The sequence below is a fragment of the Podarcis tiliguerta genome (assembly GCF_965153285.1).
Source record: "Podarcis tiliguerta genome assembly, chromosome: 1".
In the NCBI taxonomy this organism is placed as follows: Eukaryota; Metazoa; Chordata; class Lepidosauria; order Squamata; family Lacertidae; genus Podarcis; species Podarcis tiliguerta.
Window position 1 is genome coordinate 32,925,707 of NC_139534.1, and position 12,659 is coordinate 32,938,365.

Below are 12,659 nucleotides of genomic sequence, written 5' to 3' on the forward strand. Positions count from 1 at the left end.
GATTTCCTGTGAGAAAAAATGAACACGCGTTGCAGCGAAGGGGCGGGAGTGGGGGGAGATCTCGATTGACAGCTGTCTGGGCTCGGTCGGTGACAACAGGGGGCGGGGAGAGGGGAGTAGGCTTCTCTCTTTGTTTACAATCTCGGACATCGGGGGTGTACCAGAAGAGGTGGGGTGGGGGGCAGAAAGAGAGGGGAAAGTGGCGAGCCCTGCCCCTCTTTTGGCCCAAAGCAGCTCCCAGCTTGGCAGGCGGGAAAGCAGGCAGGCGAGCGAGGCGGCGAGTTGCTTCCCACCTTAAAAGCGCCACTCTTGGTGATGTCACGTCGGAAATTTACCAAAGCGAGCGCTAGCCAACTGTACGGAGCGATCCAGCCCCTGGCCCGGCTGATTGGGCGGGCGGCACTGACGTGCACTGACGCTTGGAGACTCGAGGTGCATGTTGGCTGGGCAAAAGGGAGCCCACATAAACAAAGGCACATTGCAGGCAAGGGCCAGTCCGTCCGGCTTGCTCGCCCCGCGCTGCGCTCTCGCGCCGCACTTCCTGGAGAGAGAAGGAGTGCGTGGCGCCCGGCGCCGAGAGGAGAGGAGAGGCGTGCGCGGAGGGGGCGCGCGTGCGGGAGACAGGCAGCCCGGCAGCCAAGCAGCCGGCCAGGCAGGCAGGCGGAGAGAGCGACCGAGAAGACGCCGCCGCAGCAGCAGCAGCAGCAGCCGGGGATCGCGCGCTCTCGCTTGCTCTCCGCTCGCTCGCTCGCTTTACCTCGCCCATCCGCCCCTGGGAATCGGAGCTACTACTCCCCACCGGTGAATGAATGAAACAGCCACAGCCCAACAAGTAAGTGGATCGCGCCGGGTCTGGGGGTGGGGTGGGCGCTCTCGGCTTAACTGCCATCTGGATGCGCTGCCCGGGTTTCTCAAAGGCGAGGGAAAGTAGCGGGGGGGGGGGAGAGAGACTGGAGACGGGGGGGGGGCAAGGAAGGAAATAGTAACACGTTGTGCAGGAGGTTTTCTTCCAAATGTTCTTCCTAGAAAGAAAGACCTCGCTGTTCGGCCTTCAGGTCGGGGGTTCTTCCAACCAGTGCCCTCCCCCCTATATTCCTAACCGGCTGTTTCCAGTTATTATAAGGTGGGGAAAGTCAACTTTGGGTTTAGTCTGCTCGCCTCTTCTGGACTTGGTGCCGCAACCTTGCGGGTTAAGATCCTCGGTGTGTGGAGTTTTATATTATTATTTTATTATGATTTTGGTCCAGGGTTCAATTGGGGAGGGAGAAAAGTTGCTGGGCGGATGTGTGTTGCTTGGGAACGACTTTGATCTCCGCCAGTTGAGAAGCTTAGCCAGCGCGTCGTCGCCTTTCAAGGTTTTATTACTGCCGGAGGTTGGTGGGGGGTTTAAATTAGTGTAACGCACGCGGCTTTGTAACACCGGGAGGGGGGATGCCGGCCCCCTGACCTAGCAGGGACGGCGCGGGAGTCGATCCGGAGAGGGAAATCCCTTCCAAATTCGGAGGAGAGCAGGAGGAAGGTGAAGAAGAAGAAGAAGAGGAAGAGGGTGACAGGGGTTAAACTAGCTGACTGATGAAGAGACCCTTTGCTTCGGATGGAATTCGAATTAGGGCATGCCGGGGACACGGATCTGGAGTGGGCGCAAAGAGGAGAGTCCCTTTGGCGGGCCGGCTGCCTGGCTTCAGTTGTCGAACTTTCCGGCGCTGTTTTCATTGTAGATCTAGAGAAACTGTGTTTGGGGATGTAGTGGTCGGGAAAAGCCAGCCACCCTCCCGCCCCTTAGACGTGGGTCAGTTCCGAAAGCCATCCGGAAGAGTTGAGAGAGGGATCCCTTTCTCTTCAGATTTGCTACTTTGTCGGCGCGCGCGCGTCCCTTGGGCGCCCTTTCGCCCTGTTCCGCCTGCAGCTTCGGGGACTGTCATGGACGGAGCTGCTTCGCTCTTTAATTGCCTTCCTCATTGTGCGCGCGCGTGCCTTTTAATTAATTCACTTTATGGCTGTTTTTCTCCTTTTCCTACAGTCCAGCGGAATTTCTAGAGGAAAGGGAAGGAGGGGGAGATGTGGGTGTCGCCATTTAATTAGTGTGTGTGTGTCTATCTATCTATCTATCTATCTATCTATAGTATACACACACACACATACACACACCCCCTAAGGACATTTTCTTAAGTGTCGAATTTCCTAAGGACTGAAGTACTTCCGAGTAAGCTGTGTCAATCTTGGGGCATTTGATAATCTGTCTGCGTGTATATATGGATAGACTTAGACATACACTACTAAGAAGTAAGAGGAGGAATCGAAGCAAATTTCATTGCACTTTTGTTATATACAGTGAGGAAAAAATGACACGCGTGACAGCTACTTTAGATTTTCTAACACAAAGCAAGTTTTCTCCTTACATCTCCACCCTCATCTGCCCACACATATTAAGGTTCTAATGCCCCCAAACTTTCGGTGCCCCCTGCCCTGCCTTGGGCTTTCGAGGAAGTCCTGCTCTCTTCCCAGGGGTTGGGGATCGAGTCCCTTGGCAGCCGCATCTTCCCCTCCTAGTCCTTTCCAAGTGAGGCTGAAAGAATAACAAGTTTTTTCCCCCTCCCCTCCTCTCCTCTCTGTGTTTGTTTCCCTCCCGCTCTTCTTGTGCTTTCCAGGGAGCACCCGGGTCACTCTGGAGTCCGCAGCGCTTCCCTCCCGTCTTGGCAACCTGTCCCTCCATTGAATTCCGACGCTGTCCGCCTTTAGCCCCCCCGAAAACGCCTCTCACTCGGCTGAAGGTGGGTGAGTCCCTGGCTATTTGCACCCATCCATCGTCCTCCTCCAGATCCCCAAACGCTCCTTTCCTGGGGACCTGAAAACTGAGACATGGGGCAAGTCCGGAGAGATGGGCTTAGGCACAATTTGGGGAGGGGGAGGGGAAGGGGAATGGGAAGGAGAGATCTGATGTGCAGGGAGAGAGGGAGGGGGAAATATATTGGGGCGATGTGGGGGGGGGGAGGGATATGCGGGCTACACCCTCCGCAGCCCAAGCACTGACAGCTATCAGACGGCCCTTGTTGGGCTTGCCTGCGGGGCTTTTCTCTGCTTAGAGGGGATCGTTCCCATCCCTCTTCCCCACGATCAGTCCTTCCTTCCCCCTCTCTGCCCCTCTTCTCTCCCCCATCCCCACCTCTACACGCCACGACCTCTTCCCTACCTCGTTCTCTGCCTGACCCACCTCCCCATCGCCCAGCTCCCTGTCTCTCCCTCTTCTTCTTCTTCTTCTTCTTCTTCTTCTTCTTCTTCTCCTTCTCCTACTCCTACTCCTACTCTCTCTGTCCATCTTCCCCACTGCAGCCTCCCTTTTGCTGCCAGCTTTTTTCGCCCTGCCAGTGGGCCACGTCGAACTTCCTCCTTCCTCCGCTCTTCTGTCCTGCCATCTCAGCCCGGCTTTCTCCCCTTGCTGCCCCACTTCCCACTTCCCCTCCTCCTCCTCCAGCGCCCTTCATCTTCTTCCTCCCGAACCCCATTCCCCGACGTGAGGGCGGTGGTTGGTGGGGAGGGGGAGGCGCAAGGAGGGAGCTTGGCGGTGTGGGCGGGCGGTGTGGGCGGCTGGGTTTTCCCCTTCGGGGGCTTGTTGCTGCGCAGCAGCTAACCACCCTGACCCCCCAGCTGAGCCATGTTGTTGTTGTTGTGCCGTGTCTCGTTTGCAGCCATGCCCTGCGTCCAGGCTCAGTTCGGGTCCTCGCCGCAAGGAGCCAGCCCGGCCACGCAGAGCTACGCTTACCACCACTCGGCGGCTGCCGGGGAGTACAGCTCGGACTTCTTAACGCCCGAGTTTGTCAAGTTTAGCATGGACCTGACCAACACTGAAATCACTGCCACCACTTCTCTCCCCAGCTTCAGTACGTTCATGGACAACTACGGCGCCGCCGCCGCCGCAGCCGCCGCGGGCTACGACGTCAAGCCGCCTTGCCTGTACCAAATGCCCTCGCAGCCGCCTCCGCCGCCTCCGCCACCCCCGCCGCCGCCCCCGCCGCCCTCCATCAAGGTCGAGGAGCTGCCCCTGCACGGCCACGCGCACGGCTACCCCCCTCCGCCGCCCCAGCAGCCGCCGCCGGCTGCCGGGCCGCAGCAGCCCGACGAGCTGGCCGTCTACTACAAGCCGTGCTCGTCGCCGCCAGCCCCGACCGCGGGCTTCGCCCCCGGGCAGAGCGTGTGGGACGAGGCGGGGCCCCTGCACGGCTTCCACCACCACCACCATCACCACCACCATCACCACCACGCGCAGGCCTACGGCGGAGCGGCGGCCGTCGGGGGCGGCGGCGCCGGCGGGATGCACAAAGCGGTGGCCCCGACGGCCGTGCCGCGCCTCTCGCTCTTCTCCTTCAAGCAGTCTCCGCCAGGCACGCCAGTGGGCAGCTGCCAGATGCGCTTCGACGGGCCCCTGCACACCCTGCCGCTCAACGGCGAGCCCGGCGGGCCCCACCACCATCACCACCACCACGACGGGCAGCCCTTCGCCCTGCCCAACCCCATCCGCAAGCAGGCCGCCGCCGTCGGCTTCCCCGGGCTGCAGATCGGGCACGCTTCGCAGCTCCTGGACGCCCAGGTGCCGTCGCCGCCCTCGCGGGGCTCGCCCTCCAACGAGGGGCTCTGCGCCGTCTGCGGGGACAACGCTGCCTGCCAGCACTACGGCGTGCGCACCTGCGAGGGCTGCAAAGGCTTCTTCAAGGTGAGATGCTGCTGCTAAGGAGCCGCGACAGGGGGCGGGGGGAGGGCTTCTGTATGATGGAGGAGGAGGACCAGATTTTGCGCCGGCCGTCTCTCCAGCTGCCGAGCCGCTAGCGCAGCTCTCCATCCCCGCATCCCTCCCTCCCCTGTATCTATCCTGTCCTCTGTGCCCATCCATCGCTCCTTCCTCCAAGGCACTGATGGATAGATCCCTTCTTCGCTCTCCCAATCTAGGCCGAGGCCCCGCCCCCGCAAATTGGAATCCACACCTGGCTGTTTTAGCCTGGTATGATAATTGCCACTCCGCATTAGACGCCCGGCCTTGGACAGCCCTGAAAGGAAGGAAGCCCTATGGCGGGCAGCCTCACACTTGCGCTCAGGGTTCATGAACCCAGAATAAACTTCAGTCCTGGTTCTCTTCCCTTTGCATCCTAAAGAGAGATAAGCTGGTAATTGCGCCAGGCGTCCCAGCGCGCATAGATAGGATCGGGCCCTATTCAAGCGGCATAAACTCTCCCACCAGTTCGCGACTCACCTGTCCCCAAATCTCCTTCGAATCCTTGACTTGAGAAAGTCACAGTTTAAATCACCTTTTTGGTCTCCCTATGTGGGAATATTGACACGCGCTTCAGAAACGCCAGACGCTTATATTCCTAGCTCAGATATTTACAATCGCCCCTTTTAGTCTAAACTCTCTGCCAAAAGTAGAGATTTGGGGTTCCCCTCCCCCACCCCGCGTTTCCCAGCCGTCAGAAGAGTTGGCCAAGCGCAACTTTATTTATTTATTTTCTTGTTGACCACGCTTTTGTCCTACTCTGTTGCTGAATATGTTAAGGACGCACAATCCGTTACCGCCGATAATCTTTATGAAAGTGGGAGAAGTGGGGAAGAAACCCCACCCAGCTCCTCTGTCGCCAGGGTTTATTGTTGGCACTGCTCCTGGGCACTGCGGAGACCACAAGGGCCAAAAGATGCCCGGTTGCTTGACCAAGGGAGTCAGGAAAAATCAGGATTTCGGAGACGTGCTTTTGGAATCAGGGGAGAGAAAGCGCCGCCAAGCCCCAGACCTCTTTCTCTGCCCCAACCCGACTCAAAGCGTACCATGGGGATCAAGCCAAACCAGGAATTTAGGAGCGCACTCCGGCGCTGTTGGAAGAGGGTGGGTTTTTAATATTTTAATGCGCTCGACGCTGCATCCTGAGGCCTGCTCAGAATCTCCACAGGCAGCCCATCACCTGGGGAAAAGAGGAAGGAAAAACTGTGGTCCATGTGTCAGAAAGTCGCTGTCCTCCCCAGGCAGCTTTCGTCGCCCAACCCACTCTCTTTAAAACAACAACAAGAACACCATTTCCCTCCTTCCTCTCCCTAAAGGAGAGGCGAACAGAGGCCGGGCGGGCGGGCGAAGGGAGCTATTTGCATGCGCTCGCCTTTTGCCTTCGGATTGAAATTGGTTAGGACAGAGAACCGTGTCTAAGCTAACCAAGTGGAACGGAATTCCCTATGGTCAAATTAAGTGATCTCTTTATTTCCCCCATTCTGATTGAATAATCTTATCATTTGAAAGAGAGAAGGTCTCGGAGGAATGTAAATAATATGAATGCCCACGGATTTGTATTTACCGAACGTCTCCTCTCTCCTCCGCTTGGCATATCAAGCATCGGCAAGGAGCTGCGGGGCCGGCGCGCTCGCTTCCCATTTGTTTCGAGATAAATGCCTTGGAAAAGAAGAAGGGCTGGAGGGGAAGGGGAAGGCGAGCGTGAGGGGGTGGGAGGGGGAAATGGCGAGGCGCTGTGCAGGGAATTTAACCGAGGGCGCCTCCTTTGGACTCCCCCACCCCAATCTCCTCCCCTCTTTTCCGCAGCGCACCGTCCAGAAAAACGCCAAGTATGTTTGCCTAGCGAATAAAAACTGCCCCGTGGACAAACGCCGCCGGAATCGGTGCCAGTACTGTCGCTTTCAGAAGTGTCTGGCAGTCGGCATGGTCAAAGAAGGTACCGCTTGCCGGGGGGGGGGAGGGGCTGCCGGGATGACTGGGAGCGGGAGGGGGGCGGGCTGGTCCTCGGAGTAGCCACCAGCCACATCTGCGAGAAGGAAGCGCGGACACGCACACTTCCTTTCCCGTTCGCCACGTCGGAGAACGTCCGCGTCCCAGCAGCGTTCGGGCCTTATTCAGTCCTATGCAAATGAGTGCAAGCCTGAGGAGGCTTTTCAGTAAACCTGCAGAGATAGCGTAGAGCTCTGGGACCATGGTCCTTCGACGGCCACAGTCGAGCGCCTACACACACTGACTCGCAGGGGAATCTCCCAGAGAAGTAAATAAACAGGCAAGCAGAGGCCTTAACTGCCCAGGGAGCTTAGGATGACATCGAAGAAGCAGAGGCAGTTACTGGCCCCTCTCTGGAACCGGATGGCCTTCATCCTAGACGTGAAGGGACCCAGGCATAGGTTCCTTACGTCTAAGATGTGAAGGATGAGGCATCCCAGGGCAAAGAGAGTCGAGGCGGGGTTGGGATTTTGCCAAGGCTCAGATGCACTCTTTCCTAAACAAGAATGCCATTCATATCATGGCTAAGGCCAGGGCTTTTTCCTCCCAGGGGTAAGTCACCGGAACTCTCGGGTGGGTACCGGCACCTCTCAATTGGGAAGTGTTTAGAGTGAGTTCCGGCACCTGTTTTTCTAGAAAAATAGCACTGGCTAAGACCGAACAAATGCTGAGGCCCATTCCTGGCTCATAGAAGCTACACCGCTCCATCCCAATTTCAGAGTCGAGATTTCCATCCACAAGGCTGTATACTATACACTGGTGGTTCCTTTTAACAAGCAACTTTTGCTCCCGCGCACACATACGCACGAGAGGAAAAGCAAATAAAGGAATATTCATTCAGTGGGAACTCTGGGCACCTTTGTGTTGGAGGCTTCCTGGTGGTGCCGTCGAAGAGATTATGGGCACTGCATCCCCGGGGGGCGGAGGTGGCGATCGCGTAAGGGATGTCCGGGCTTCTTCGCTTTCCTGCTCAAAAGCTGCTCCCTCTCTGGCCGGGCGAGTTGACCAGCTCTCTCTTTTGCAGTGGTTCGCACAGACAGTTTAAAAGGCCGGCGGGGTCGCTTGCCGTCGAAACCGAAGAGCCCCCAGGAGCCCTCTCCCCCGTCGCCCCCGGTGAGTCTGATCAGTGCCCTGGTGAGAGCCCATGTCGACTCCAACCCGGCTATGACCAGCCTGGACTATTCCAGGGTAAGCTGGAGACAACATTCGCCGAAGGGTCCGCCTCGCGGGGGGACGCGCTGAGCACGCGGCTAGTCCGTAGCGAGGCCATTTCTCTGTTTGGGAGGAGAGAGACCCTTTGCCCTAAAGCTGTTGCCAAGAAACCGCGGGGATATTGGAGGACTGCTCTTAAGATACATCAGGGCCGAGGATTGTGGTGTGGGTCGGGGGCAGGGGTGGATGTGAGGGGGAGGTTTACGCCTTAGAAGCAACGCCTTGCCCACATCTGCTTCTAAGAGAGGCCTTTGATTCCCGTAGGATTTGCTTAGGATGCTTAGGGAAGTGAATCAGGAAAGATCTACTCTCGAAGTAACGGCGAGTAGGACCGACCTGTTAGGCCTGATCCTCAAAGTCATTATTGGAGACAGCACATACACTGGCCTTAGTGGAGTTCCTTATCCGAAATGCTTTGGGGAGCTCATTCAGGGTATATATTCTGGCTCATTCTGGTTTGTGGGGGAAGAGAGAGGGGGGTTTGCCGATTGGGATCTCCCTCTTTCCCTGTCCATACCGCATAACGCTAGCTTTATTATTATTATTATTACCCGGTCCTTCTGTGCTTCTGCACCCCAACAGGGACACGACACACGTGTATATGTCTGAGTAATGAAAATTAAATAAAATGATGGGGACAGACACTTGCGTGGATGTGTTTTATCTTCTTAGACATATGTGCTTATACAAGTGTGTGTGTTTCACGACACATACGGGCCTGTGTGTACAAGAGGATTCATTCCTAGTGTCACCATCGCACCCATCCTACGACACTCGCCTTTCCAGAGGCAAAAAATAAAATAAAATCAGGGGCTGCTTGGATTTCCCCTCCTGGCGGGTCCTTCGGGGCGCTTTCCCAGGGCGCCTCTGCTAAGCCGACCCTTCTTGGCCACGGCAATTTCCACCTTCCTAGCACCACCCCTAATTGAATTAATTGCCCTGGAACATCTTAATTTCCTTACTGGTCAGAGCGAGGTTTAATTGTTATAAAAACCAGGCTCCCCTCCTCGGAATGGGGTTAGCAATTTCACGGGCGATATATTTTAGAGAACCTCATTAAATTGCTGGGGTCTCTTCCTCTCTCTCTCTCCTTCCTCCCCCACTTGCCTTCCCTTCTCATCTTTCCCCATCCGTTTCTCCTTCTTCTCCGGAATGGCGACTCCAGTTCCAGGCTAACCCGGACTATCAGATGAGCGGCGACGACACGCAGCACATCCAGCAGTTCTACGATCTCTTGACTGGCTCCATGGAAATCATCCGGGGCTGGGCGGAAAAGATCCCCGGCTTCACCGATCTCCCCAAACAGGACCAGGACCTGCTCTTTGAATCCGCTTTCTTGGAGCTCTTCGTCCTGCGGTTAGCCTACAGGTAGGCAAAAGGAGGCAGAGCCGGGACAATTAGGCAGGGATCGGAGGCGGCGCCGTCCTGGGTGTTTGCACGCGCCTGTGGATGTGTGGATGGATGCCTGCCTGCCAGTCTGATGAGAAAATCCTGAGCCGTTCAAGGTCCGCTGAGCTGCGTTTTATTAACTCCTCGGTAATTAGGTGCCTCTTAAGCCCTCCGTTTATTGCTCGGCGAGTAATTAGTTGTTTGCCTCTTTCTCTCTGTCTCTCCGCCCTTGGGTGAACTCCCCCGGCAGATCCAACCCGGTGGAAGGCAAGCTGATCTTTTGCAACGGCGTGGTCCTGCACCGGCTGCAGTGCGTCCGCGGCTTCGGCGAATGGATCGACTCGATCGTGGAGTTCTCGTCCAACCTGCAGAACATGAACATCGACATCTCCGCCTTCTCCTGCATCGCTGCGCTGGCCATGGTGACAGGTGAGCTTTGGGCTCCTACCCCCCATCGGGTTTTTTTTTGCTCCAGATTAATTAATTTGGAAGAAGTACTGCGTCATCCCTCCCATCATTATAAGTGAGCCATGCAGATCAGAATTCCCACTTCGCTTGTAATCTTACAACCCAAGACGGTCTGTCTCGCATTTGTACAATTTGCTAAGGCAGAGTTAGAATTGCCATATAAACCAGAAACCTTTAATTCAGCCTTTTAAAGTCCACAATACTCACCCCCACACTTTCCACCTGATTACTAGGATACTACAGTATTACCATACATTCGTCATTAGAATTCCTCCTTCGCCAATAAACTCCTGCATTTTATGCTGGATTGAGCGAGGATATTTATGGACTTCTTATCCCTAGCCCCTTGCAAATCTGGCTTGAATGAATCCGGAATAACAACTCTGCTCCCACGATTGCAAATATAGAAAATGCAAGGCACAAAACCATCCTCAGAGAGTGCGTGTTCGTGTTGAGCTATTCCTACACAGTTTGACCCTCTTGCACACTCAAAAGTATCAATCTGGTCTGTTGACACCGACTACGGTGTGCCCAAGAAGTTGGACTGTGCCATTTTTACACGTGCCTTCTCCAAAGAGATTCTCCGAGATTTACACCCAGGTGAAGTGCCTAGCCTTTGCAAGCTAGGGCACAGCTAAAGTGGAGAGTTGCTTCTTCCTGGTACAGTATTAAGGAGCTGCAAGTTTGCGTCTTCTAGGCAAGGCCTGATGGCCACACACACACACACACACACACTGCGTCCGGTCTAATAAGCCCCTTGTCTCTTGCAGAGAGGCACGGCCTGAAGGAACCCAAGAGGGTGGAGGAACTGCAGAACAAGATTGTCAATTGTCTCAAGGACCACGTGACTTTCAACAACGGCGGCTTGAACCGGCCCAATTACTTGTCCAAACTGCTGGGCAAGCTCCCGGAACTGCGCACGCTTTGCACGCAAGGCCTGCAGCGCATCTTCTACTTGAAACTCGAAGACTTGGTGCCACCGCCGGCAATAATCGACAAACTTTTCCTGGACACGCTACCTTTTTAAAATAAAAGAGAGAGGGAGAGAGAGGGAGAGAGAGAAAAAAAAAACGAAAGAAAGAAAGAGACAGAGAGAGAAAGAGAGGGAAGGACTCTTCTTTGCCGCTGAGCTTTCCAAGTGAAGAACTTTCAAAGCCTGGAAGAGAGGGGGAAGGAAGGAAGGAAGGAAGGAAAGAAGGAAGCAGATGAAGGGGCCTGACTAAGACACCTGGTCCGTGAGGAGCACCCATGGGTGCTGCTGGGCTCCCATCCCTTCAGACTGTGGTTGGCCTCTCCTGAAGGACAGAGACTGGACATTGGGGTGGGGGTCTCTCTCTATAGGCACCCTGGATCCCGTTCCTTGGACTGCACACAAATCCCATGGTACAAGCTTTTTATTATCGCCTAAAACAGACAAACAGTATCCTTCATACACCCCGGTCTCCCCGAAACAAAACAAAAAAAGGGGGGGAGGGGGGGAAAAACAGAATTTCCTACTGCTATTATGGTGATGATGATGATGATGGTTATGATGAAGGACTTTTTGAGATAAGGAAGCCGAGCCTTAGCTGCTGCCGAAGGCGAGTGTACTAAGGGAACCCACCTAAGACTTTTTTTATATATAAAAAAAATCATTTTCTGCTGTAAAGGAAAGCTGTAATATATATATAGACGACCAGTTAAGGTGTGGGGAGGGAGACGGGGGCGGCATGAATCGACAGAAGGCGAAGGATTGTACATTTCACCAGATGCGGTTTGGCTTTTTCTTTCTTTCTTTCTTTTTAAAAGGAAAACAAAAACTATTCTGTGCCTATTTATGAATAAGCTATTCAAACCGATTCTGATAATAATAATGATGATAAGAATAATTTTTTTAAAAAAGAGAGTTGGGTTGGGGGGAGGAGACAGTAAAGAATAAGGAGAATCAATCAAAGGAGCTTGAAGAAATAAATAGATAGAAGTTGACGATTCAAGACCTAATCGAGAGAAAGCAGGGCCATTCTAGGAGGACCACGTTTATTATAGGCACTTGCTATTTCAGTAATGTCTATATTCTATAAATAGTAATTTCAGACACTATGTAGTCTGCTAGATTTTATAAAGATTGGTAGTTCTCTAAGAAGCCTCGAACGTTTTTCTCAATTGTAAAATAAGTGGGCACACGTGTTACACAGATCCAAACAGATTCTTCCTTCCTAAAACCCCAACCTCCCCCACTTCCCGGAAAAAAGCAAACACCTTTCGCCAGGGACCCCTATTTCCCGTCTTTGTAAACACCGTCCGGCATTCCTTGTTTGTAAGTGTCGTATGTATTGTTGATGCTGATTAAAAGAAAACAGTTTATATCTTGATTATTTTGTTGTCTGAAGCGGAGCCAAGTCTTGCATGCCACAAGCGTTTTCACCGTTTCCAGAGTGCTTATATCTCATATACAGAACTCCCTGGAAATTAACTGAGCACTTTGAATTTTTGTTTCGGGAGTGTTCGGGTTTTGGTTTTTTTTGGGTTTTTTGGAGGGGGTGTGAGGGGTTGGGAAAAGGTGTATATTTTTCTTTTTGAAAAACAAATGTCTAAAATTGTCGGTTAATATATTATTTTACATTTCAGTAAGGAAGTTTTTTAATATATATCTATATATATATAATGCCATATTCTGTAGTTTTTCTTTTTCTTTTCTTTGTATATTTCCAGGAGGGCACTTTCTTAAGTTTCTGCCTCCTCTCCACCCCACAACCCCACCCCCGCCCCTCTCCCTTATGGTGTATGACAGTTAGCCTTGGACATTTTATCCCTAAAAACTCTTTCTTTGAGAAAGACAATTTTAATGTTTACAGCAAAT

General features: G+C 53.8%; 1 protein-coding gene across 5 annotated transcripts; it reads left to right on the forward strand.

Moving 5' to 3' along the window:
* Positions 1-411: 411 nt before the first annotated feature.
* On the forward strand, positions 412-12,163 carry NR4A2 (nuclear receptor subfamily 4 group A member 2). 5 transcript variants are annotated; one of them, XM_083429634.1, is made up of 8 exons: positions 412-832; positions 2,649-2,771; positions 3,687-4,708; positions 6,569-6,698; positions 7,776-7,864; positions 9,129-9,331; positions 9,603-9,781; positions 10,591-12,163. In XM_083429634.1, exons 3-8 carry the CDS (start codon positions 3,689-3,691, stop codon positions 10,845-10,847), a joined length of 1,878 nt encoding a protein of 625 aa, XP_083285760.1. In that variant the 5' UTR covers positions 412-832; positions 2,649-2,771; positions 3,687-3,688; the 3' UTR covers positions 10,848-12,163. The 5 variants fall into 5 exon arrangements, with proteins under 5 accessions (XP_083285760.1, XP_083285759.1, XP_083285758.1 ...); XM_083429633.1 differs by having other exon boundaries at positions 462-832; positions 7,776-7,939; XM_083429632.1 differs by having other exon boundaries at positions 470-832; positions 2,649-2,775.
* The last annotated feature ends 496 nt before the right edge of the window (positions 12,164-12,659 follow it).

Bases quoted from the DNA above. Each gene is read 5' to 3' on its own strand.
- NR4A2 (XM_083429631.1), top strand. From the start codon at position 806: ATGAATGAAACAGCCACAGCCCAACAA. The intron at 833-2,648 runs GTAAGTGGATCG...TGTGCTTTCCAG, and splicing joins AAACAGCCACAGCCCAACAA to GGAGCACCCGGGTCACTCTG. The intron at 6,699-7,775 runs GTACCGCTTGCC...TCTCTTTTGCAG, and splicing joins AGTCGGCATGGTCAAAGAAG to TGGTTCGCACAGACAGTTTA.